This window comes from Myotis yumanensis, unplaced genomic scaffold (assembly GCF_028538775.1).
Source record: "Myotis yumanensis isolate MYYU_CA2020_CCGP unplaced genomic scaffold, mMyoYum1.0.hap1 SCAF_3, whole genome shotgun sequence".
Classification (NCBI taxonomy): Eukaryota; Metazoa; Chordata; class Mammalia; order Chiroptera; family Vespertilionidae; genus Myotis; species Myotis yumanensis.
Genome location: NW_027223754.1, coordinates 93,410,032 through 93,437,906, shown reverse-complemented (window position 1 = coordinate 93,437,906; position 27,875 = coordinate 93,410,032). Strand labels below are relative to the sequence as shown.

General features: G+C 41.2%; 1 protein-coding gene and 1 non-coding gene across 3 annotated transcripts in view; one reads left to right on the top strand and one right to left on the bottom strand.

Moving 5' to 3' along the window:
• Nucleotides 1-324: 324 nt before the first annotated feature.
• CPB2 (carboxypeptidase B2) overlaps nt 325-27,875 on the top strand; it is a 64,326-nt gene continuing 36,775 nt past the window's right edge. Inside the window, exons 1-6 of one of the 2 annotated variants that reach the window (XM_070409150.1) lie at nt 325-535; nt 7,999-8,074; nt 13,387-13,511; nt 15,451-15,592; nt 23,294-23,395; nt 25,844-25,948. In XM_070409150.1, coding sequence (XP_070265251.1) covers nt 462-535; nt 7,999-8,074; nt 13,387-13,511; nt 15,451-15,592; nt 23,294-23,395; nt 25,844-25,948 — 624 coding nt within the window. In that variant the 5' untranslated portion in view covers nt 325-461. The remainder of the gene's footprint in view (nt 536-7,998; nt 8,075-13,386; nt 13,512-15,450; nt 15,593-23,293; nt 23,396-25,843; nt 25,949-27,875) is intronic. The other variant, XM_070409151.1, reaches the window with a different exon arrangement.
• Nucleotides 11,050-11,261, bottom strand: LOC139007710 (small nucleolar RNA U3). The gene has a single exon (XR_011470883.1). It is a non-coding gene; the product is annotated as a small nucleolar RNA U3 (small nucleolar RNA).

Here is a 27,875-nt window from a genome sequence, read left to right as displayed (position 1 = left end):
TCTTGTCAGGATGGCCTTATGTAGTAGGCGACCTGTGTGTCTCATTGGCACAGTCTCCCTGATCATCTGAGCTCGGTCCCTTGTGTGGGTTGTGTGTGCCTTCCTGTAGTAATTGAGCCTTGATTGCTGTTGGCACATTATTGGGTAGAGTTGACTCTCAGGCTAGCTGGCTGTGGCTCTCCAATAAGTCCAACATGTTCCTATGTTCCTGCTACATTACTACCCGTTTATTCTTGGCCTCATCTTCCCTGAGAAGTTAAATATTTTCTAGATAGTCTCAACTAAGAACAACAACTCTCATTATACTTCCTTTTTGAGAGTGGAAATGCAAGTTGATTGATTACAGAAATGGGAGGAAACAGCATTATATTTTAACCAGTGTGTAAAGAAAGCTCTTATGTAACCAGTTATCAGGGCCCTTTACTTCAGAGAAATTTGTTTTTCTGCAAAGAACTGTTGGGATGAAGTTTTATAGCTTTGGAGTCCTGGTAGCCACTGTCCTCGTTTTTGAACAACATGTCTTCGCATTTCAAAGGTAACCTAATGGAATCCTAGAGGGTGGTTGGCCATTTTCCCACTTGCATACCCCATAGAATGTGGTAAGTGCACTGGAATGGGGAGCAATTGTTAAAGTTTGAAGGTCAGCTCTTTCTGAAATTTTCCATGTTGCCCTTACAGATATTAAATTTCAAGAAAAGGATCTCACTAGATCTAGGGTCTGTCTTTTTTCTTATCTTGTTCCAGTTTTATTATCAGGATTATGTGTATATCTGGATTACATGTATATTCAGCGTGTATGGAGATTAAAGAAAAATAAACATTTATAAAAAGTAATTTTTACACCCTAACACATATAAAATATATTAACTATAGGTAATTTATTTTATTCTTGGACATGAAACATAGAAGGGAGAACAAGGTCAAGGTATCAAATAGGAGGTTAGGTTTTGCATGAGGATTCAAAGCATGGAATATAAAAGGAAGAATAGTTGTGTTATAAGAACAGCTACATGTATATATCTAATTCTTATTTTGCTTGGTAGAGTGATTCCTTTAGGGTTTTCTACTATAAATCACTTAGAAGAACACAAATGAACCCATGCTCTGGCATATATAATATGAGGTGAAAATAGTCGTAGTTCGTGGCTATGTGTAACATTGTAATGTATTCACTAGCTAATATTTAGGGTTTTTATTGATATTGTTTTCTTTGGAATTATTTTATTTTTTGTTTTGCTTCTATGATCCTTTTCTTCTCCAATTTCTGCTGAAACGGATTCCTCTCCCCATGTTAGTGATTGGCAAAGAGAGAAGGGACAGAGAAAATTATACCAGAAAAAAAGATTTTGCATTATAAAGAGTATTTAAGGTAATAGAATTTTACTGGTAAGCCTGAAGCTGTGCTTGCACATCATCACTGAACTAACTATAGTTGGTTGATTCTTTTTTGCTCAATATGATTGTCAATTGTCAAGCACAAACTTCACCACTGAATAATTACTGTTATTGAGGTGACACAGGAGTCAAATTGCTAGAAAAATCAGTGATTTATGTCTCCATATTTGATCAATAACTCAGATGACTATGATTTCTAAGGTCCTTGCCAGTTCTAATATCCCATAAATTGGTGATTGGCTTTAATTAAGGGTAAGGGAGAGGGAACAAGAAAAACTGATACAACATGTCCAACCTGGTACTGTAGACAGTGACACTCACTGACAGAGAGGGGGAAGAGAAAATGCATGGTATTTAGCACCCGTGTTATCCCATTCATCAGTCTAGGCACTTAGAAGTGTGACCTCTTCAGATGTCTGCAATCCTACACTCTAGGAATCTCCATTGACATTTTACCAAGGAGAAACCTGAGCCTCAGGAAGGAAAAACCATTTGCCCCAAATCAAATAGTAAATGTAGAGTTTGGATTCAAACCCACTTTAGCCTCATTTCCATTCTGCTCATTGCACACCATTGCCTCTAAAAAAATCTAGAAAATATGAAAAGAACCAATTTGAAGGGATATCAGATTTGCAAGTTTGTGGAGAATATAGTCAGTCTGGAATGCAGGGTAGAGAGAGGCCGGAGCTGGAGGTCCAGTCAGCTGGTCCTCACCTATGGCAGTTCTAAAAGTGGCCTCAGTGCCTGCTTCAGAGAAAGCCCGCTGGGTACAGGGCTTTGTGTACTCTTCTATAGGGAACCATATGATCACACAGTCAATCAAACTCTTTGAGAAGATAACCCTTGGCAAGATATACTAAAAGCTTTATCATGTGCCTTCAGAATGAATACGCATAGAACAGTGTGCTGAGACTAAATGTTATGCAAAGAAAATAGACAGAAAGGAAGAAGTGGTGAAGAAATACATGAGAAAACTCCTTCATGCATGGCTTTTCTTACTATTTTTTGCTTCAACATATACTTTGAAGTCTGACAGATCTGTGCTCTCAAAGAGAGAACTGAGACAATGACTATATTTTAACCAAATAATATAAAAAATATTTAATACTTTGTGTCGATGGTGATGGTCTCTGTGTGTTGGGGGAGGGGAAACTGCAGTAGTGTGAGCAGAAGCATATCTGATTTCTCAGTCCCATATCGCCACTAGAAAAAAACACAAACTCTTCTTTCTGGGAGAAAAAAAAAATTTTTTTTTTGTACCAAACAATTCTGTGTGCTGTTTTTCCAGGAATAGCCAATTACTGAAGCTAAAAGAGAAATCTAATTTCATTCATGGTGACAGACTTTGATGAATTATTTCTGAGGGAAGAATATAATTTCTTCTTGGACTAGCTAATGATGTGGCTTTTTCTAAAGTGGTTCTTTGTTATTGTTTTCTTATCATAATCATTTTCCTAATAATGTTTTGTATTCAGGCAATCTCTTAGTGGCAGATTTGTAGTTGTATTGAGATAAATCTCATAAGTGAAATGCCCTGAAAGACAAAAAAAAGTTTTAAAGGCATAAATACCATCTGCCTAGGAGAAAGGCAACAACAACAAAGAAGTCTCCATAGTCACTTGCTTTTAAAGGTCAAACACAATAAAGGGTACAGCTAAAATACTGGCAAGTATGTGGTAAACAACCAATAATTGCATTGTGCTATGATTACCTAAGTATAGCCTGTCAGGTGAGGCTATTTATTTAGAATCAGAAAGTAGGGAGCGGGGAGAGGAGGAATTAAAAAGGGGGATCCATGATACTGGTGAAGTAGGTGGAAGGTACACTCACCTCTTCCCAGGACCAAACTGGAATTACAAGTAAATTATAGACCAATCATCCTGAATAACCAACTGTAGACTAGCTGAAAAGAAATGTGTGTGTGTGTGTGTGTGTGTGTTTGAAAGGGAGAGAGAGGAAAGGGGAGAAAGAAAGATAAACATCAATTTGTTGTTCCACTTATTTACTCATTCATTGGTTGATTCTTGTATTTGCCATTAACAGGGATCGAACCCGCAACGTTAGCATATCAGGACAACCCTTTAACCAACTGAGTTACCTGGTGAAGGCCTGGAGAGAATTCTTATAACCAGGGATTTACAGAGAAAGCCACATCTAGACTTGTAGAAAGGGTAGAGATGAGAAAAGGGCTAGCCCTGCTCCCATGGGCAGCTGAGGTTCTGGAGGGATATCTCAGCTGTGGGGAGGGTTCGCCTGGGAGGTGTGGGGTCTCAAACCCAAGGTGGGCTCCCCAGCCCAGAGCACCAGAGTCAGAAAGAAGCACCCACATAACATTTGGCTGTAAAAATCAGCAGGGTTTCTGTCCACCAGGGCGAGACAAGAGTCCACTAAAGACACAGGCAATCTCTTAAAGGGCCAACACACAAAATTTTTTCACTCACCCTGGGCTCCAGCAGAGGGAGGGCAGAATGGACTAGAGTTGTGTGGGCAGAGACTGGGGTTTGTGGTTCTGGGGAGAGAGCTGAAGGGACAGCTGCCAGGACCCTTTTGCTGAGTCCCTCTCCCTTACCACAGATGCCATCTTTCTTGGGTGGAGCACTCCCCTACATAGGCCATCAGCCTGGGGGAAAGCAATAGCCCCACCCTCTGGACTCCCTCTCGCCCCACCCTACAGAGCTTATGCTCTACTGAGGAGTCAGCTGCCTTGGATGGGGTGTAGAGGTTTGGGCAAACTCAAGGAGTATCAGTGGCTGAGTTGTGTGGTATTGGGACAGGAGCCATTTCCTCCACTTTCTTGTGAACCTAACTAGCATTTCTCCCTCATGGGTAATCAATCTGCTAGTCCCACCCTCTGGGCTCCTAGCAGACCCATTTACCCAACTTCTGGTGGCTCCACCCTGCTGATGGCTGGGCAAAATCTGGGACAGACTGAGCTGTGTGGATCTCTGGTGAGGAACACAATCCCCACTTTCTCTAAAGCCTGACCAGCACCTCCCCTTCATGGGAGATTCACTAGCCTCATCCTCCCAACTCCTGGAGGCCCCACCCTACTGAGCTTGGGCTCCTGTCGGCAGAATCTGAGACAGACTGAGAGGAGCGGCTCTAGGACAGGGACCATTATTCCCTTGCAAGCCCAACCAGAGCAGAGCCCTGCCTTCACATCATCAAATCTTGGTCTTTTGGGGGATGAAAACTGCTAGCCTCACTCTGATGACTCCCTGAGACCCCACCCCAACACAAAGGTGTGAGAGCATCCAAGTTAATTATTATAAATCTATCTCATCCTATATAATAAAAGAGAAACATGCAAATTAATGGTCCCTTTGCTATACTCAAGCCACACCCACAAGCCAATCAGGAGCAAGTATGCAAATTAACCCAACTAAGATGGCAGTGGCCAGGGAGCTGGAGTGAGCAAGAGGCTTGGGTTGCCCCCAGCGATGGAGGAAGCCAAGCTTCCCGCCTATCCTGGCTAGTCCTGGGCTCTGCTCAAGGCTACAAAGTTTCAATTATAGAAGATAAATAAATCCCAGGAAAAAAAAAAAGTAAAAAAAGGAGAGGCTGGGAGCTTGGGTCACTGGGGGGCATGGCCAACCTGAAAACAACTCTCAGCCCCTCACCCAGGCTGTCCAGGCAACCCAGTGGGGACCCTCACCCTGAAAGAGGTGTGGCCAGCCTGAAAATGGCCCTCAGCCCCTCACCCAGGCTGGCCAGGCACCCCAGCAGGAACCCCCCCACCCTGAAGGGGCTGTGGCCAGCCTGAAAACAGCCATCAGCCCCTCTCCCAGGCTGACCAGGCACCCCAGCGGGGACCCCCACCCTGATCCAGGACACCCTGCAGGGCAAACCAGCTGGCCCCCACCCATACACCAGGCCTCTATCCTATACAATAAAAGGGTAATATGCAAATTGACCCTAACAGCAGAACGACTGGGAATGACTGGTCACTATGACACACACTGACCACCAGGGGGCAGACGCTCAATGCAGGAGCTGCTCCCTGGTGGTCAGTGCACTCCCACAAGGGGGGCTCTGCTCAGCCACAAGCCAGGCTGATGGCTGCCAGCACAGTGGTGGTGACAGGAGCCTCTCCCACCTCCTCAGCAGTGCTATGGATGTCTGACTGCAGCTTAGGCTTGCTCCCCGCTGGCAAGTGGACATCCCCCGAGGGCTCCTGGGCTGCCAGAGGGATGTCTGACTGTCAGCTTAGGCCCAATCCCCTGGAGAGCGGGCCTAAGCCAGCAGGTGGACATCCCCAGAGGGGTCCCAGACTGTGAGAGGGCACAGGCCAGGCTGAGGGACCCCCCCCTGAGTGCACAAATTTTTGTGACTAGGCCTCTAGTTCTTTATAATGGCTAGAAAATATTCTAGGATGAGGAGGTACTACCAATATTCTATTACTGATAAGCATTCATATGAATTCCATCTATTGTTATTATATATATATATATATATATATATATATATATATATATATATTGCAAAGTGTCCCCTTGGGAGTTCGACCAGGAGACTGGTCCTGATTGGCTGGACCCCAGCAGCAAGCTAACCTACTGGTTGGAGCATCTTCCCCTTGGTGGTCAGTGCACATCATAGGGACTGGTCGAACAGTTGAACACATGGTTGGACACTTAGCATATTAGGCTTTTATTATATAGGATAATGAGTTCACCCTGAAACAGTTTCACTTGCCAGAACACAGATTTATTTCTCACTCATATCACCAGTTGTTGAAGGTCAGGAGAGTTGGTGCTCTCCTGCAACTTGGAGATCTGAGCTGCTTCCATTTTGCAACTCCACATCTTTGGGTTCTTTGTTTCTAGCCACAGGGTGAGAGGGAACATAAGCATTGAAGACTCCCACCTGCTACTCCCACACACATTCCCATTGTCAAGAATTCAGGCACATGGTCTCAATGCAACCACAGGAGAGGCTGGGAAATGCAGTTTTTCTGTGTGCCCAGGAAGAGGAAATGGTGTGATGAACCAGCATTATCTCTGTAAAAAAAGAAAAATGTATGAAAACTTATATAAGGCAGAATTACCATAACTGAACCCTGAAGAAAGTATTATTGATTGATAAATTATACTACTAGTAAGAATAAAAAAAGAACTCAATTTCTTCTTTACATTGCACTCAAACAAATAACTTTCAAATGGATTAAATGAGAAAGACAAAAGGAGAATATGACCCAGGGATCAGAAAAGAGTTATTAACATACAGACAAAAAAAAACACAAACAAAAATACCACAAACCCATAAGGAAATGATAGATAAAAATACATCATAAAGAGAGAAAAGACAAACTGGTAGAAGATATTTTCAATACATACAACTGAAAAAAGATTAGTATTTAGACTATAGGAAGAAATCATACTAGCCTATTGCCACAAAGAATAATCTACTGGAAATAATTATACTTCATTGGTAAGTCACAAGATTCCATTTCACAACCATTAGACTAAATGTTAGCAAGGAGGAGGAGTTATGGGAAATCCTTTCCACTACTTGTGAGAATACAAATGGAAACAAAAAGTTTGAGGAATAATTTGACACTATCTCACAAAATTAAAATTGTGCATACCCTGAAGAAATATCAATTCCACTTGTAGACGAATTCTTATAATTATGAATGAATTATGGTTAGGTACTTCAACACAAATAGTAATCTTGAAAATACAATGTTGAGTGAAAAAACAAGATACAGAAGAAGACATTGTGTACCATTTTATACAGTTAAATCAAGCAAATGTAAGGGTGTTTTGATTATCCACACATACAAAAATCCATGCATGTGTTTAAGAATCCATTCTATAAAGAAAAGCAAGAGAATAAGCAAAGTGAAAATTTAGGGTAGTGGATAACGTTGGGGATGTGGCTGTGGAGCAGGGGTGGGGAACTTCAAGGACACCAATAAAGTTAGATTTCTTAAGTGGGGTAAGGGCTTCACATGCATTAATTTTATTATGTAACCAGAGGCCCGGTGCACAAAATTTGTACATGGGTAGGATCCTCTAGGCCTGCCTGGTGATCAGGGCCGATCAGGTTCCCCACCTCCCGGCCTCCCCGCCTCCTCCTTCCCTCACTCCCTCAGTGTACCACCATCATCGCTGTTCACCTGCCATGTTCCACTCTGCCCCCTGGTGGTCAGCACACATCATAGCGAGCAATCGAACTCCCGGTCTCCTGGTCAAACTCCCCAGGGGACAATTTGCATATTAGCCTTTTATTATATAGGATAAGCTGGTGTTGGCATAAATATTCCCTATGTACCAAATATTTAATTTTTAAAATCAACTCTCTCTCCTCTCTCTCTCTCTCTCTCTCTCTCACACACACACACACACACACGGAAAAGAGAAAGCACTCTGCAAACTGACTCCCATTTAAGAGAGCTGTTGATATTGCAATTGTGTAGGAGCAGAAAGAATGAGCGAGTATATGATCTCTTTTTAACACCACATAGTCTGTAGCAAGATCCTCTTTTCTTCTAACATTTAAAGTTTGTTTCATTTTTGTAATTATCTCAAAGCCCCTAATAGTATAATTTATTTCATTTTTGCTTTTTATTTAATATCAAAGTTCTGTTTTATTTTTCCCCAGTGGCCAGGTTTTATCTGCTCTTCCTAGAAGCTCTAGGGAAGTTCAAATTCTGCAGAATATTACTACAACATATGAGGTAATTTTTCCCTTATTTATTTGTAAACTAGAGGCCCACTACACGAATTCGTGCATGGGTGGGGTCCCTCGGCCTGGCTGGCGATCGAGGCCTATGGTGGGGGGGGGGGCAGCTGACCAGGGAGAGAGGGAGAGGGGCTGTGGTAGGTTGACCGGCCGGCTGGGGGGAGGGGCCATGGGAGGTTGGCTGTGGGAGCACACTGACCACCAGGGGGCAGCTCCTGCATTGAGCATCTGCCCCCTAGTGATCAGTGCATGTCATAGCGACTGATAGACCAGTCGTTCTGATTGTTCGGTCACTTAGGCTTTTATATATAAACTAGAGGCCCAATGCACAAAATTCATGCATGGGTAGGATCCCTAGGCCTGGCCAGCGATCAAGGCTAATCTGTGGGGCAACCAGTGGGGCAATCGGGGGTGGGGGGGAGAGCCCGCTGGCATCCACCTTGGCTAGCCTGGTGCCACCCACTCACCATCACCGCCCCCTGCCACTACTACCAGTCGCCTCCCTCTGCAGGGTGACCCACGGGGCGATTGGGGGGCCCTTGCTGGCACTTGCCTTGGCTGACCTGAGGCCTACAGGCTGGGGGCAGCTCCTGCATTGAGCGTCTGCCCCCTGGTGGTCAGTGGGCATGATAGCGACGAGTTTTTCCACTGGTTGTTCTGCCATTCGATCGATTTGCATATTAGGCTTTTATTATATAGGATTATTTCATTTTGTGGAAGTATTGTGTGCCATGTTCTCTCCTATATGTTGTCTAACTTGCATATCACTGGTATAAACCCCTCTTCTTATACCCTTTTTCCCCTTCCCATAATCACATGATTTTGCTGGTTCCCAAAATCAAACCTTCTTCATTTGTACTATTGACTTTTTAGCTAACCACATAATAGTACCTTGGGATTGAAAGTGTGTACTTATAAAGATACTATGATAAAAGAAGTCCAATAGGACTTTGCTTATAAAACAATAGTTTTTAACCAAGAAGCAAACATCAAAAAGACAAGGGAAAATTTACTAACATTTTCATGCCTGGGACCCATTTCCCCAGAATGCCTGATAAGAGTTACAAAATATCATGGTAAAAAATTGATGGCTCCATGTTTGTCAGACCAGATTAAAGTTTCAAGAGAAATGCACGTGAAGCATGAAGAAGGAGGACCTGGAGTGACTTGGAGCACCCTTCGACCATAATACAGCTCTGACCTCTGTGTAGAAAGGAAGATTGTGCATGAAGAGTCTCTATACTGAAGGGCAGTTCCAATGTAGGTCTGGGGGGACCAGTGATGAGTCCTTAAGCCAAAGCCACATGTAAGAAGAAACTCCTATCTAGCAGGAATAGACCTGCAATTTTTTTTTTGGACCTGCATTAATATAATCATAATGCTTGATCACTGGCTGTCTGCAGCTCCAGAGAGCATGGTCTCAGTCTCTGGTGGATCAAGAACAGGAACAGCTGGTGAGGTCAGTCAACTATGTTTCTCCCAACAGAAGAGTTGAGCAGTGAATTTTCACAGCCAACACATTGTGGACAGAGAAATACCAACAAAGGAAGCATCAGAGATTTAAAATTTAGTTCTTGGTCTGCCATTCCTAAGTGTGTGATTTTAGACAAGTTAGCTATGAGCCTTAATTTCTTCACCTGGATAGTGAAAAGAATGACACTTGCTGGGTTTATACCAAACTATGACTATAATGATCACAGGAAATGAGTGTGAAAGGGCTTTGAAAAAGTGCAGTGAAATAGGGGGAAAAATGTGAATAATTTTGGAAGATATTGACCAAAGCCCATAATTGGATTAAAGAATGGGAACACAGACATGATGATAACATCAAGAATATGGATTTTTTATTATTAAAGAAAATCACCATTTAATCAACTTTCTATACAAAATTTTCTCTTGAAAGTATCTGACATACACATCCAGTTTTATACAGTTGGGCCTTAAGTATATTCATTCACTCCTTCATTATTTTTTTTCTGTAGAACTTTTTCATCTTTTATTTTTTTAAATGAAATATTTATTGTTCAGATTATTACAGTTGTTCCTTTTTCCCCCCCATAGCTCTCCTCCACCCAGCTCCCACCCCACCCTCTGCCCTTACCCCTCCCACTGTCCTCATCCATAGGTGTATGATTTTTGTCCAGTCTCTTCCTGCACCCCCACACCCCTTTCCCCCCAAGAATTGTCAGTCCACTCCCTTTCCATGTCCCTGGTTCTATTATATTCACCAGTTTACTGTGTTCATCAGATTTTTTATTCACTTGATTTTTAGATTCACTTGTTGATAGATATGTATTTGCTGTTCATAATTTTTATCTTTACCTTTTTCTTCTTCTTCCTCTTCTTAAAAAATACCTTTCAGCATTTCATTTAATACTGGTTTGGTGGTGATGAACTCCTTTAGCTTTTTCTTATCTGTGAAGCTCTTTATCTGACCTTCAATTCTGAATGATAGCTTTGCTGGATGAAGTAATCTTGGTTGTAGGTTCTTGCTATTCATCACTTTGAATATTCCTTGCCACTCCCTTCTGGCCTGCATAGTTTCTGTTAAAAAATCAGCTGACAGTCGTATGGGTACTCCCTTGTAGGTAATTGACTTTTTTTCTCTTGCTGCTTTTAAGATTCTCTCTTTGTCTTTTGCTCTTGGCATTTTAATTATGATGTGTCTTGGTGTGGTCCTCTTTGGATTCTTTTTGTTTGGGGTTCTCTGTGTTTCCTGGACTTGTAAGTCTGTTTCTTTCACCAGGTAGGGGAAGTTTTCTGTCATTATTTCTTCAAATAGGTTTTCAATATCTTGCCCTCTCTCTTCTTCTGGCACCCCTGTAATTCGGATGTTGGTACTCTTGAAGTTATCCCAGAGGCTCCTTACACTATCTTCATATTTTTGGATTCTTTTTTCTTTTTTCTTTTTCAGTTGGGTGTTTTTTTTTTCTTTTTGTTTCTGTTTTTTTTTTTTCCTTTTTTTTTTCTGCCACTCAGAATGCATCCTGTCCCTCTTCTCCCCCGAGAGAGAGAAGAACAATCATCAATGGCAAGCGGCAGTTGCCAAAGCAACACCGAGAGCCGGCTTCACGCTCAGGAGAGAATGCTGCATCTCCTCCTCGTGGTTTCGGATGCTCTACACGTTCAGAGAAACTTCTCTAGTAACGAACTATAGAAATGATCCCTGAAAGTATAGTCTTGTTTTTTGTTTCTTTGTATTTCAAATCTTTGACTTGATTCTTGGGATGCTCTTGTCTGCTGTTGGATCTCTGTATATTATTCTTTATTTCTGTCAGTGTATGCTTAATTTCTAGTTGGTCTTTTTTCATATCCTCCAGGGTCTCACTAAATTTATCGGTGGTTTCCAGAAAATTCTTGAAAAACCTTATAACTGTGGTTTTGAACTCTATATCCAGTCGTTTGCTTTCCTCCATTTCCGTCATTTGTGACCTGTTTCTTTGTCTCCACATTTTTTATGCTTCCTTGTGTTGGTAGATTGACTCCCCAATTACCTGAGGTGGACACTCTTGGTGCACCCCTTTGTGGGCTTTGTGCAGGGTCTTGTTGTAGTCTTGTTGTAGTTAAGCCTTGACTGTTGTAGTTATCACTGGGAGAAATTGACCTCCAGGCCAATTGGCTGTGAGAATCAGCTGTGTCTGCAGTGGGAGAACTTCTTTGCTGGAGACACCCTTCTGGGGCAAGACTTGCTTCAGTGGGGCTTTGGTGCTCACTGAGTCTGCCCCCTGAGTGTGACCCTTATGGATCTGAGAAGTTGTAATCTGGATGGTCCCACTCTGACCACTGGGTACACTGGCTCTTGGATCTAAGGAGGTGCTAATTTAGCCTGTGCCTGAGGCTACCCAGCAGGAGCTATGAAGAGATCTGCAGATTCCCCTTCCTTATTTGGGGTTTGGAGGTGCCCAAATGAGGCCCAGCTGTGAAGCAATGCAAGCTGCTGTGGGGCCTTGGGCCTTCTCTTGGAAGTTCTGGGTCTGTCTGGCCCAGCTGCAATTTGTTAGGTAATTTTCAGATTGTAAAGGGCCAGGGCATTCATATGCAAAAGCCTCTGCCACAGCCTGGGTGGGGCAGGGTCTCAGGGAATCAACAGGGCTGAGCAAGCAGCTGTGGCTGATCCTCAGCCCTGCCCTAAGAGGCCCTGCGTCTCAGTGTCCCTTGGTACTTGCTGCAAGCACCTTTGAGGGAAAGCCGCCCTCGAGTTCCAAGTTCTGCCTGCTGCCAGACAGTCCAGTTTCTCCCCGTATGAGTCCTGGTCCCCAGAGACTTCCCGGAACTGGAGTTCAGAGCAGTTGGGAGCTTGTGACTCCCTCCCGATTCAAAAAGACAGCCGTGTCCTCAGGTGCCAGCCCCTTTCTGCGCGCGCTCGAGCCTCAGTACCTCTGCACTTTACTTCCGCACCTCCTCTGAGCCTCAGCGTGCTTTTCTCTTTCCTTATAGTTCTAGAATTTCCACTCAGCCAGCCTTCCTGTAGTTCTGGATGATGTCTGTTTTGTCTTTTCGTTGTATTTTTGAAGTTGTTGTGGAAGGCAGCAATTTCCGGTGTTTACCTATGCCGCCACCTTGGTTTCTCCCCTTCATTCATTATTTCATATTGAGTACCAACCATGTTCCAGGCCCTCTTTAGCAACTGAAATTACAGAGAAAAATAAAACAAGCTCCACACAAAATAAAAGTTTAGAATGCCATGTGTATAAATGAGGACCAGTGGCCAGGAAGTATATTTTCACTAGAGGCCTGATGCATAAAATTTGTGCATGGGTAGGGTCCCTAGGCCTGGCCGGTGATCAGGGCCAATCTGTGGGGCAACTGGTGGGGCGATCAGGGGGCCCCCATTGGCACCCACCTTGGCCAGCCTGGTGCCGCCTGCTAGCTAGCCCTGCCCCCCTGCCGCAGTTGCCGGTTGTCTCCCTCTGCAGGAGGTGACCAGTGGGGCGATCGGGGCATACACACCCACCCACCCACCCACCCCACCCCACCCCACCCCCCCACCCCCCCGCCGCCACCAGCCTACTCACTGGCACGCCCCACCCCCCTCCACCAGCCTGCTGGCTCCTGCATTGGCTGGCCTGAGGCCTGTGGACTGGGGGAAGCTCCTGCATTGAGCGTCTGCCCCCTGGTGGTCAGTGCGCATCATAGCAACTGGTTGTTCCAGGGGTCGCTCTGCTGTTCAGTCGATTTGCGTATATTATGTAGGCTTTTATTACATAGGATTCTCCTTATAGATACACTTTTATGACATTAGCTACAGATGAGAATAATATAAATAACCATTTTTGGTTTTATCAATTTTTCCATTTAAAACTGCAGATTGTTCTGTGGCAGCCAGTAACAGCTGACTTTATTGTCAAAGCAAAAGAAGTCCATTTTTTTGTGAATGCAGTTGATATAATCAATGTGAAATCCTATTTACATGAGAACAGAATTCCATTCAGGTAAGCATCATTCAATATTCATTGAATAAATATTATAAGCACCCACGAGGCATTTAACTAGCCGATGGTACAATTGCTTCTTGGAAAAATAAATACTTATGTTAAATCTCCAAAACAGACTGGTGATAAAGCCCAAGTAGCTGGCTCTGTGACCTTGAACAAGTGGATTAACCTCTCATGACCTCACTCCCTTATCTCAAAAGGATTGTTAGACTCAATGATCTGTGCAGTTTCTTATAGGTCTTCCTAATTCCTTCCTTCTTATAGTTCCTCTACTGCAGTGGTCAGCAAACCGTGGCTCGCGAGCCACATGCGGCTCTTTGGCCCCTTGAGTGTGGCTCTTCCACAAAATACCACCTGTGGGCGCACACGTACAGTGTGATTGAAACTTCGTGGCCCATGCGCAGAAGTTGGTATTTTGTGGAAGAGCCGGTATTTTGTGGAAGAGCCACACTCAAGGGGCCAAAGAGCCTCATGTGGCTCGCGAGCCGCAGTTTGCTGAGCTGCAGTTTGCCGACCACTGCTCTACTGTATACCCAGACTTGGGGAGCAAAATTGTCATTCACTTGAGTAGACTTTATGGTACCTCTCAAAAAAGCAGCTGGTAAAGAGGATTTTGCTTCCTTCACTAGGTCATTGAACATCCCTGAATGTCTGCCTCAAGACTAAAGTGTAGCAAATGGCAGTTTCTGCTCAGAGTTCATGCCCTCTTCCTTTTGAAGTCTCCTATCCAACATCTGCTCTCTATGTCCATTGTTCAAATGTTCATGTCCTCCTGTTGCCCTAGACCAGTGAGGGCGAACCTATGACACACGTCAGAGGTGACACTCGAACTCATTTTTTTGGTTGATTTTTCTTTGTTAAATGGCATTTAAATATATAAAATAAATACCAAAAATATAAATCTTTGTTTTACTATGGTTGCAAATATCAAAAAATTTCTATATGTGACACGGCACCAGAGTTAAGTTAGGGTTTTCCAAAATGCTGACAAGCCGAGCTCAAAGGGTTCGCCAAACTGCGGCTCACGAGCTACATGCGGCTCTTTGGCCCCTTGAGTGTGGTTCTTCCACAAAATACCGACTTCTGTGCATGGGCCACGAAGTTTCGATCGCACTATATGTGCGCTCCCGCACGTGGTATTTTGTGGAAGAGCCACACTCAAGGGACCAAAGAGCCGCATGTGGCTCGCGAGCCACGGTTTGCCAACCACTAGAACATGGCAGAGCTAGGAGTTGAACCCAGACCTTTCTGATGTCAAAGCCTTGTTTTTTATCAATTGGCCTCAATAAAAGTAAAGAAATATTATTAAAATGATAGCTAACTTTCAACTTGTTCATCTCAGATAATTAAATGGCTTGATTCAATGTTTGTCTCGTTAACAGTGTGGCACTTCTCAAGAGACATTAAATAAGATGATTTTCCCATACCTACCCTATTCCTGTGCTTCTACTTCTCTAGAGATTTTATCATCTTTGGCTATTCAGAACATCTGGTATAGTTCAATGATTATCACAATGAAAAAGAAAAAGAAAAAGCTTTCTTCTTCTCCTTGGTTTTTAACTGAAAATAGAATAATACAATATTACTCTGGGTTAAAGAAAGCTGTCCACTAATCTATATGCTCACATAAAAGACACTGATGAAGCACAGTTGAGAAATGTTGATAATAGTAGGGAAAGGGTGATATTTTGGAGGCCTTGAAAACAGACCACATAGAAGTCACTTTCACCGGTGTCCATATGGGCTCTACCAAGAAGGTTTGTGAATTTCAGCTCACCATAATGGTAGGTGATATAGTTTTCACCTTGATGAACTTTTGCTTGTTAGATTTCTTAGTGATTTTTTCCCCATGCTCACCTGTTGTGGCTACAATGGGCCATGTGGGAAAATCAGAGCCCTTTTCGAAAACCAGCTCACCCTCTGTTTTATCATCTAGTATCTTGATGGAAGATGTGGAAGATCTTATCCGCCAGCAGACTTCCAATGATACCATCAGCCCCTGCCAGCAGACTTCCAATGATACCATCAGCCCCCGGGCGTCCTCCTCATACTATGAAAATTATCACCCACTAAATGAAGTAAGCCATCATATTTCTCTCCAAAATTACTATTTTCATACCAGCATTTTTACTTCAATTATGGAAAATTACTAAAATATCATAATTAATGGAAGAGGGTAAAAAATATTACAATTAGGTTGATCATATGGTGGTAACTCATCCTTTTGTAGATATTTTCACTGGGAAAATTGCATCATATTTGGTAAACTGCCTCTAAGCAGGATTTTGTCCATAACTAAGAGTATCTGTACCTGCTAGGAGTAGTACTGCATGCTAAGGAACTGCAGGGAATAATAAATAGGGACTTTTTATTGAAACTGCCACACAAAAATTTAACAGTCCACTGTGTTAGTCTGCCATAACAAAGTACCACAGATTGGGTAGCTTAGACCACAGAACATTATTCTCTCACAGTTCTGGAGGCTAGAAGTCAACAATGGAGTTATCAGTCGGGTGAGCTTCTCCTGATGATCTCTCCTTGACTTGCAGATTGCTGCCTTCTCGCTATGTCTTTACCTGCCCTTTTCTCTATATATACAGATCCCTGGAGCCTCTATATGTCTCAATCTTTACTTCTTATAAGGACACCAGTTAGAATGGATTAGGACCCACACTAACAGCCTCATTTTAACTTAATTACCTCTTTAAAGGCCTTATCTCCAAATATAGTCACATTCTAAGATACTAGACGTTATGGGCTTCAACATATGAATTTGGGAGGTACACAATTTAATAATGACATTCCAGAAAATGCCTTGGAACTCTCCTCCCTTCCACTCCTCCTTTCTAGGAGGTTCATAGGAACCATAGTAATCTTGCTCTTAGAAAATTCCTCCAAATCCTCCTTCCCCTTCAGCACTGATCTCTTTTTCAGTCCTCACCACAAGGTGAGCAGGAGGTATTCTTTTGTCATTGACTCTCACTTAGAAAACTTAAGTAATCCGACAGAACCTAGACAAAGAACCTAGAGACAGGAGAAAAAAATGGCGGAGGCTTAGACGGACGTGTTGGTGCTTTGTCCCAGAGCAGATAAGGGCGAGCAGCTGAAACGGGTAACAATCAGCCCAATCAAGCTAAGGAGGCTCAGCTGAGAGACAGTCTGCAGCCAGGAAAGACAGAGAACTCCTAAAAAATGGGGATGGTTAGAGATTGAGGCTGAAACCTCCCCCTGGGCGCCAGCGCAGCGGCAAGACCGTGCCATCTTGTGTAGCTGTTATCCGCATCCAGAGATCGGCTACTAACCCGGAGGCAATGACTCTAAAGCAGCGCGACTGCAAGAGCCCAGAGGAGACCTGCATCCCTCCACGGAAAGCAGATTCAAGCAACAGCGGCCTCCTGATCACCACACGCTCTGCCTGGGGAACAGTGGCTGTGTGTGAAGCCTCCATCCACCAGCCAGAAGAGCCACCACAGCTGTGAACAGCACCCACCAGAGGCTCTGCTATCAACAGAGGAGCCACTGCTACCACAACCGCCCAAGGAGCAACCACAGCCCAAGGAGCCACTGCCACCCAGGGAGCAGCCACTGCCACCCAGGGTCCAGCCACTGAATGACTCAACAACTAGTCATGTCAGTGAGATCAAACATGGGTAGACAAAGAAACCCCCAAAGGAAAGAAAAGGAGGACTCGCCAGAAAAGCAGCTAAGTGAGACAGAGATATGCAACATGACGGAAAAAGAATTCAGAATAAGGTTCCTAGAGTACATGCACCAGATGTTCAAGAAGCAAGAAGAAACAGATGAAAAAATCAACTACTTATGCAAGAAGCTAGAAGAAACAGATGAAAAAATCAACAACTTAAGTAAGTCCCAAGAAGAAATGAAGAGCGACATAGCTGCAATAAGAAACACCATTGAAAGTATCAACAGTAGACTGGGAGAAGCGGAGGACCGAATTAGTGAGTTAGAAGACAAGGAAGCAAAACACACTCAAACTGTACTGCAAATGGAGAAAAAAATTAAAAGACAGGAGGAGAGCCTAAGGGAGCTTTGGGACAACATGAAACGAAACAACATACGAATAATAGGGGTGCCAGAACAAAAGAAAGGTGAACATGGATTAGAAAACCTATTCGAAGAAATAATATCAGAAAACTTCCCAGAGGTGGGGAAGAAAAAAGTCACACAAGCCCAGAGAGTCCCAAACAAGGTGAACCCGAAAAGACCCACACCAAGATACATCATAATTACCATGGCAAATGTTCAGGATAAAGAGAGAATCTTACAGGCTGCAAGAGAGAGACGGAAAGTAACATACAAGGGATCTCCCATTAGATTATCAAATGATTTCTCAACAGAAACACATCAGGCCAGAAAAGAATGGACAGAAATCTACAAAGCAATGCAAAGCAAAGGACTGAATCCAAGAATACTCTATCCAGCAAGGCTATCATTCAAAATTGAAGGGGAAATAAGAAGCTTCACAGACAAAAAAGGGCTAAGGGAGTTTATCACCACCAAGCCAGCCATGCAAGAAATGCTAAAGGGGCTGGTGTAAAAAGAAGAAATATCAAGCTCAGAAAGAAAACAGCCACACACAAAAAAAAGAAATGGCTACAAACAAGTACCTTTCAATAATAACTTTAAATGTAAATGGACTAAATGCTCCAACCAAAAGACATCGAGTGGCTGAATGGATAAAAAAACATGACCCATACATCTGCTGTCTACAAGAGACCCACCTCATTAGAAGGGACTCACACAGACTGAAAGTGAAGGGATGGAAAAATATCTTTCACGCAAATGGAAAGGAAAAGAAAGCTGGGGTAGCAATACTTATATCGGACAAAATACATCTCAAAGTGAAGGCCATAACCAGAGATAAGGAAGGCCACTTCATAATACTAAAGGGATCAATACAACAAGAAGATATAACCCTGGTAAACATATATGCACCCAATGCAGGAGCACCCAAATACATAAGAAAACTTCTGGAAGATATCAGGGGAGAGATCGACAACAATACAATCATAGTAGGGGACTTTAATACACCACTGACATCACTGGATAAATCCGCTAGACAAAAACTCAGCAAAGAAACAGCAACCCTAAATGACTCACTTGATCAGATGGACTTAATTGACATCTTCAGAACACTTCACCCCAAAGCTGCAGAATATACATTCCTCTCAGGTGCTCATGGGACATATTCAAAAATAGACCACATATTGGGTCACAAGCAAAGTCTCCACAAATTCAAGAAGATTGAAATCATAAAAAGCATCTTCTCAGACCACGAAGGCATAATGTTAGAAATAAACTACAATAAAAACAACCCAAAATACTCAAACACTTGGAAGCTGAATAGCATGTTATTAAATATTGATTGGGTTACCAATGACATCAAAGAAGAAATTAAAAACATCCTGGACACTAATGACAATGAAAACACAACAATCCAAAACCTCTGGGACACAATGAAAGCAGTCCCGAGAGGGAAGTTTATAGCTCTACAGGCCTATCTCAAAAAACAAGAAAAAATGGTAGTTAATCATCTAACTCTACAACTCAAAGAATTAGAAAGAGAGCAACAAGAAAACCCCAGAGTGAGCAGAAGGAAGGAGATAATAAAGATTAGAGCAGAAATCAATGACATAGAGACCAAAAAAAAAATACAGAAAATCAATGAAACCAAGAGCTGGTTCTTTGAAAGGATAAACAATATTGACAAACCCCTAGCCAGGTTCACCAAGAAGCAAAGAGAGAGGTCCCAAATAAACCAAATCAGAAATGATAGAGGCGAAATAACAACAGACCCCACAGAAATACAAATGATTGTTAAACAATACTACGGGCAACTCTACTCCAACAAACTAGACAACCTGGAGGAAATGGACAAATTCCTAGAAAAATACAACATTCAAAAACTCAATCAGGAAGAATCTAAAAATCTCAATAGGCCAATAACTATGGAAGAAATTGAAGGAGTTATCAAAAAGCTTCCAGCAAACAAAAGCCCAGGACCAGACGGCTTCTCAGGGGAGTTTTACCAAACTTTCAAGGAAGAACTAAAACCTATCCTCCTCAGATTACTACAAAAAGTTCAAGAGGAAGGAACACTTCCAAACACATTCTATGAAGCTAGCATCACCCTAATACCAAAACCAGGTAAAGACAACACAATGAAAGAGAATTACAGGCCAATATCCCTCATGAACATAGATGCCAAAATCCTCAACAAAATCTTAGCAAATCTGATCCAGCAGTACATCAGAAGGATCATACACCATGACCAAGTAGGATTTATCCCAGGGATGCAAGGATGGTACAACATCCGTAAATCAATAAACGTGATACATCACATAAACAAATTGAAAGAAAAAAACCACATGGTCATATCAATTGATGCAGAAAAAGCATTCAACAAAATCCAACACCCATTTTTGATAAAAACTCTCAGAAAGGTGGGAATAGAAGGATCATACCTCAACATAATAAAAGCCATATATGACAGGCCCACAGCCAACATCATACTCAATGGACAAAAACTAACACCATTTCCCCTAAGAACAGGAACAAGACAGGGATGCCCACTCTCACCACTCCTGTTCAACATAGTACTGGAAGTATTAGCCATTGCAATTAGGCAAGAAGAAGAAATAAAAGGCATCCAAATTGGAAAAGAGGAAGTAAAACTGTCCTTATTTGCAGATGACATGATATTATACATACAAAACCCTAGAGACTCCATCAAAAAGCTACTAGACTTAATACATGAATTTGGCAATGTAGCAGGATACAAAATTAACCCCAAGAAATCTGAGGCATTTCTTTACACCAATAGTGAACTTTCAGAAAGAGAGATTAGAAAAACAATCCCATTTACCATCGCACCAAAAAAATTAAGATACCTAGGAATAAACTTAACTAAAGAGGTTAAAGACCTCTACTCAGAAAACTACAGGACGTTGAAAAAAGAGATAGAGGAAGACATAAACAGATGGAAGAACATACCATGTTCTTGGATTGGTAGAATCAACATCATTAAAATGTCCATACTACCCAAAGCAATCTATAAATTCAACGCACTTCCCATTAAAATACCAATGGCCTTCTTCAAAGATCTAGAACGAACTCTCCAAAAATTCATCTGGAATAAAAAAAGACCCCGAATAGCTCCAGCGATCCTGAGAAAGAACAAAGTAGGTGGGATCTCAATGCCAGATATCAAGCTGTATTACAAAGCCACTGTTCTCAAAACTGCCTGGTACTGGCACAAGAACAGACATATAGATCAGTGGAAGAGAATAGAGAGTCCAGAAATTAGCCCGAACCAATATGCTCAATTAATTTTTGACAAAGGAGGCATGAACATACAATGGAGCCAAGATAGTCTCTTCAATAAATGGTGTTGGGAAAATTGGACAGATATATGCAAGAAAATGAAACTAGACCACCAACTTACACCATACACAAGAGTAAACTCAAAATGGATAAAGGACTTAAATGTACGACAGGAAACCATAAAAATTCTAGAAGAATACAAAGGCAACAAAATCTCAGACATATGCCAAAACAATTTCTTCACTGATACAGCTCCTAGGGCAGTTGAAACTAAAGAGAAACTGAACAAATGGGACTACATCAAAATAAAAAGCTTCTGCACAGCAAAAGAAACCATCAACAAAACAACAAGAAAACCCACCTCGTGGGAAAACATATTTGCCAACGTCATATCTGATAAGGGCTTAATCTCCAAAATTTATAGGGAACTCACACAACTTAACAAAAAGAAGATAAACAATCCAATCAAAAAATGGGCAAAGGATCTAAATAGACACCTTTCAAAAGAGGACATTCAGAAAGCCAAGAGACATATGAAAACATGCTCAAAGTCACTAATCATCTGAGAAATGCAAATCAAAACAACAATGAGGTACCATCTCACACCTGTCAGAATGGCCATCATCAACAAATCAACAAACGACAAGTGCTGGAGAGGTTGTGGAGAAAAAGGAACACTTGTGCACTGCTGGTGGGAATGCAGACTGGTGCAGCCACTATGGAAGGCAGTATGGAGGTTCCTCAAAAAATTGGAAATGGAACTCCCATTTGACCCTGTGATCCCACTTCTAGGAATATATCCCAAGAAACCAGAAACACCAATCAGAAAGGATATATGCACTCCGATGTTCATAGCAGCACAATTCACCATAGCTAAGATCTGGAAACAGCCTAAGTGCCCATCAGTAGATGAGTGGATTAGAAAACTGTGGTACATCTACACGATGGAATACTATGCTGCTGTTAAAAAGAAGGAACTCTTACCATTTGCAACAGCATGGATGGAACTGGAGAGCATTATGCTAAGTGAAACAAGCCAGTCAATGAAGGAAAAATACCACATGATCTCACTCTTTCATGGATAATTAAGACCATTACAAACTTTTGAACAATAATAGATACAGAGGCAGAGCTGCCTCAAACTGATTGTCAAACTGCAGTGGGAAGACCAGGGAGGGTTGGGGGACTGGAGGGAGGGGAGTAAGAGATCAACCGAAGGACTTGTATGCATCCATATAACCATAACTAATGGACATAAGACACTGGGGGGTAAGGGAGGGCAGGGGCTTGTTAAGGGTGGGGGGGGGGGGGGAAGGACACTTATGTAATACCCTTTGTAATACTTTTAGCGAAAAATAAAAATTAAAAAAAAAAAAAGAAAAGAAAACTTAAGTAATCCACTGTGGGGAGAAAAACAAATACCCAATAAAAATACTTTTTAAAACAAATAGCAAAAGAAGATAGTTATCCAAAGGATGTTATCTTCATTACCTCAATTAGATTGTGAAATAAAGAGTCTTCTATAAAACTACCTTCATATAATACAGCCTCCCCTGTTGAAGGAATTCTACTGAACCATTACTGAAACACAAAATAGTTGTATGTAGTTGTTCTTCCAGATGTAGTCATTCCTTAGAAGAATAGCACGGTAAACAGAGGCCCACTGAGGAAATCCCTGACGGCTAAATCTCCAGCCCCTCAGACATTGACAGCACTGGTGTTTGGCAGCAGGTAGGCTTCCCAGGAGCATCTTTGGACACCAGCCTAAAGTCATGCCTAGAAATTTTTATTTGTCCTTCCACTACAATCTTGATGGAATCACAAGTACCACTGGGCTGTCATCTAGGAGACAGGCCCAGAATCAAATGCCTTCTCAGGGTAGAAGAGAATTGTTTTCCCCTCCAGATTGTTTACACCTTTGCTTCTCATCATCTCACAGATCTTCTTGTGAATTCACAGGTTTCTAGTGGGAAATAATGGCCCTATCATTTATCCTGTGCAAAAACAGTGCCCAGGCCTTCCTTAGGTTACTCTTAAAAAGTGAAATTTTTTTTAAAAAAATTCAAATAAAAGTGAACTTGTGAATGAATGGTAAAGAGGATTTCAAACACAGAGGCAGGAATTTGATGTGATGAGCCTTTAAAAATAACTCTTAGGCGACATACTTTAAAGATGAACTTTTCCTGCTTTGTCATATGGTTTTCAGTACTTTTCTACTCTTTCTCTAAACCTTGGTAATTTTCAATACTTTACTTTTATTGATTTTTCCTAAACAACAGAAGAAACACCTGTCCCAAGCATTTTAGTTCCTCATTCTTTCTACCTACTCAGGTTTTAGAGAGCTCTCCTTCCCTTGAAGATGCTGTCTGCTTCCTTTGGTCAGGGAAATGCTTCAAACTTACTCTGTAACTGACTTCTTATGTCCATTTTGATAGATCTATTCTTGGATGGATGTTATAACTGAGCAGTATCCTGATATGATTGAAAAAATCCACATTGGATCCTCATATGAGAAGCGTCCACTTTATGTTTTAAAGGTATGTCATGGGGGAGACTCATTGATCTGTCGACTCCAGGGGATGTATTAATTCTCCAGTGGTACTTGTTATAATTTGGATTTTTTTTCTTTGAGTTCTGTAAATATTTGTGTCACAACTGTTCCTTCACTTTAATACTCAGCTACTTAGGGTTAATTTTTTTTTTTTCGCTTTACTAATGCAGTGTTGGTTTATGAGTGGAAACCCCAATTTTAGAATCAACTCTGTCTCTTTTATGTGACATAGATAAATTCCCTGAACTTCAAGATCTACTGTCATAAAATAAAAGGTGAGCGGTGTGGTCGGGATTATTTTTCATGTCCTTGTTTTATTTATACCACCACCACCTCTGACTGCCTTACATAGGAAGAAAAAAAGAGAGAGATAATCTGTTATTGGACAAACACTGACACTGACACTGACACAGTTTTTGGAACAAAACAAAGCAAATAAAAGCTGAACAACCAAACCCAGGGAAGGATAAGAACCAGGGAAATGCTGGGGTCCTGACAATAGGGTTGATATGATAGCTTCTGGTCCAATCACAGTTCATTTGGTTACTCATTTTCAGTTGAATAAATTGGCCTTAGTAAAGGTGAGTAAATGTGGCCAAAGAAGAATTTGGGGGAGACATAAAAACATACTAATTCTTTCTTGATAATTTATAATGATGTACTTCTGTTTTGTACCACTTCCCCCACCCTAAATATATATATTTAATTATTTAATATATATATTATTTAATATATATAATTATTAAATTATATATTAAATTATTTAATATATATATTAAAAGGAGCTCTGGAAAAAAATAATCATTGGAAAATATTTTATTTACTAATATTTAATTTACATTTACTTTCCCAACATTATCTAAATTGTGATAGGTGTGCCTTTTTGGTCATTCAAAGATAAGATTTTGAATCAGAATTTCTAGGTTTTAATTTGTTCTGAAGAAACTTGCAGTGCAGACTCAAGACAGACATATGAAACATTGGGTCTTCTTGGTGACTGAGTTGCTCAGATTGGATCCTTGTAATCATGGCATCCCATCCATGACATTTGCTTTCAGCATGTTGTGTGTACTTACTGGAACTTGTGTTTCTGGTACTTAGATGTACATGTGGGAAAGCCATGCTTCTTGCATGCTTTAGTCTCACTCTTACTTGGCCAAGGATGCCCAATAAGGACATAATGTAGGTCTCTAGGGTTCCTCCTGCTTGCCAGTGTCAGGACCAGTACCAGCAGAGCTTGCTTAGCACGGACAGAAGACAACTAATTCAGACAACTCGGGGTATTCTATTAAATTGAATAGATTAAGTCAGCCAGGCAGTTCTCTTCTTTGAGTAATTTAACCTTTCACGGTCAGTGCACGTGACTTTCTCACTTGCTTTCTCATTAAATATCACTATCTCCAAGTTAGTTAAGAAAATCCTCCTTGGGTAGTGCAGATGGCAATCTAAAAATCTAACTCTCTCTTTTCTTATTTTGGAATTTCAACCCCACATATTTGTTTGATTTTACAACACTCTTCTCCCTTCCATCCATACTCTAAAGTTAGTTGTAACTATTTTTTAAAAGCAAATGAAATATAATTCATTTTGTTTGGAGGTGAATTTGAGAATTCTGCTGACGATCTTAAAGGAACAAAACAGTGATAACTGAGGAAAGAAAGGTTGGAAAATATCTCTTTTTCCAGAGATTTGACATCATGCACTAGCCCCCCACCCCCCAATACTGTGAATCAGAATAAGCCTACTGTCCCCAGATATATTTGTGATAAGTTTGTGCGAAGTTAGATGTGTGATTCTTTTTGTATGAAAATGGAGAAATAGCCTACTGGCTCCCCTTTATCAAGCCTTTCTCTGTTCCACACCTCCCACAGAAAGCTGCCTACCCAACACATACCATTTACCTCTAACAATGTGTGAAGAAAGTGCCTGAAGCACTAGTTCTCTGGTCTCTACTTCTACATTCCCACTAGTTATAACTAGTCTATGAACCACAAGTTAAATGTTTGGGGAATAAAAGAGCTTTAAGTCAAAAGTCCTCGCATCAATTCTTAATTCTGACTCTTACCAGGTATGTGATCTTAATAATTTTATCTCTTCACTTTTAATCTCACCAGCTTTTCATTTTTCTTCATAATTCTCAAAGTAATTCAGAGACTAATGCATATGTCATATATTTGTTAAAAGGGTCTATAATAATAAAAGCGTAATATGCTAACTAAACCAGACATCCTTCCGGAAGACCTTCCAGAGGAAGCCAGGGCTGCGAGGGAAGCCCGGATCCAGGTGCCAAAGGGAAGCCGGTGCTGGCAGCAGGGGAAGAAAGGCCTACTCTTGCACAAATTTCGTGCATTGGGCCTCTAGTTAAAATATAAGCCCTAAATAAATGGAAATTATCCTGAGGCTCCTTGTTATTATTTTTATTTTCTTTGGGCAGGTTTCTGAAAAGCAGCAAGCAGCCAAAAATGCTGTTTGGATTGACTGTGGAATCCATGCCAGAGAATGGATCTCCCCTGCTTTCTGCTTGTGGTTCATAGACTATGTAAGTACAGTATTCACATTCTCTTAGACCAGAGTTTCTAAATATGTGGCCTAAGACCATCTGTGTCAAAATCAGCTGGATTGTTTACAAAATGCATTTTCCCAAGTCACATCCTAGAATTCATGACTGAAAATCTCTGGAGGTGAGGCATTGAAATCTACAATTTTCACAAGCTTCCCAGATGACTTATATGCATATTATGCTTTAGAGCCATAACTTCAAGCATTAAAATCATTCTAAAGATTGTCGGCCTTTTCTTTCTTACATTTTAAGCTAGGGATAAACACTAGAACATAATTAAGAAGTAGCATGCAATTGTAATATTTTTACATGTAGAAGAAAGAACTAAAGCAATTATATAAATTAAGTTTCATTTAATTTCTTATTCTTTTGATTTGAATTATCCAGACATTTTTTGCCATATTCTGCCCTTGCAAAATTAATATAAAGTACATTATAGGGCAGATCATATTTTTTTCTTATATCATAGTAGAGGATTTTTGTCCCTGAAAAAGGCCTTGGCATAAAAAAATCCATATAAAAGACAAAGAGTATGTCATAAAAGTAAAAATTATAATGACTATAAACCTGAAACTATATTTGCATATACACAGTAACACAAAACAAATGAGTTAGGAAATTAAGAGATTACCACTTAGATTGATGTCTTAACAAATAAAGTTCATCAAAAGTAAAATTATTTCTACCTCTTCTGACCTCTTGTCAAGTACATCTCTAACTATCTTCATTTGACTTATCCTTTCTTCCCCATGGATGGGAGCTGCAGCATTCCTGGACCTACTGAAAAGTTCCCAACCACCGCTGGTACTGCCTTGACCAAATGAAGGTAGTTCCCAACTGAGCAGACCCTAACACAGCCCAGTCATTGGATGATCTGGAATCTTCTCCACATTGGGTAGTTCTACTTGTTTTAGTTAATGAATGAAGTAGCAGTTGGTAGAGAGAGAAAGGTGCAAAGGAGGAGAGAGTACATTTATTTTTTATTTTATAACTGAATCTGGATTGGGCCAGAAAGAAATTTCAACTCATATTGACTCTAATTTATATTGGTGAACTTGTCCTTAATTGCTGTCTGTCCCAAATTTACAAACCTTTCCTCCCACTTGCGGAATCCTTATAAGGTTAAATTATTTATTTCACATTTATAAATTGCCTATGCAGTTACAGACCCTGGAGAAACGATGGAAAACAAGATACATTTCAAGAAACTTACAATCAAGTATTTTGCCCCAACAATGTCAGCCTGATTTTTGTAGCCTAAGTCAACAGAGCTCTTTTTAATGGACATTTAAGCTCCATCTTTGCCTGCTCCGTCTGACTTTCATAATGATTCAAACAACTGTATGAGGAAAATAAAATATTTAGCTTTAAAAAATTTGTGGGGGTGGATTTTATATTTAAAAAGTAAAGCAACCTAGCCCTGGCTGGTGCTGCTCAGTGGTTAGAATGTTGGCCCACTGTAGGGTTGTGGGTTCTATTCCCAGTCAAGAGCACATACTCTGGTTGCAGCTTCCATCCCTGCACAAATGCGAGAGACAAACAATTGATCTCTCTCTCTCTCTCTCTCTCTCTCTCTCCTCCCTTCCACTCTCTTTCTAAAAAATAATCAATGGAAACAATATCCTCAGGTGGGGATTAACAACAGCAACAACAAAAAAAGGTAAAGCACCCAAAGGTGAATTGGCTTAGCTTTAAAGTCTGTGTAAAGAAAACCAACATTACTCCTGAGTTTTTCTTTTATTTTCACATTAACACCACACTCACAACACTCTGATACCAAATGTATGAGGATTTTCCCTACACCAAGCAATTCTGTGACACCAGCTATGTGTCCTACAATTTAACTCAATTCTGACACTATTCACCTGGAGATCGCATTCGATGCCACAAGACTCCTTTTCCCCTA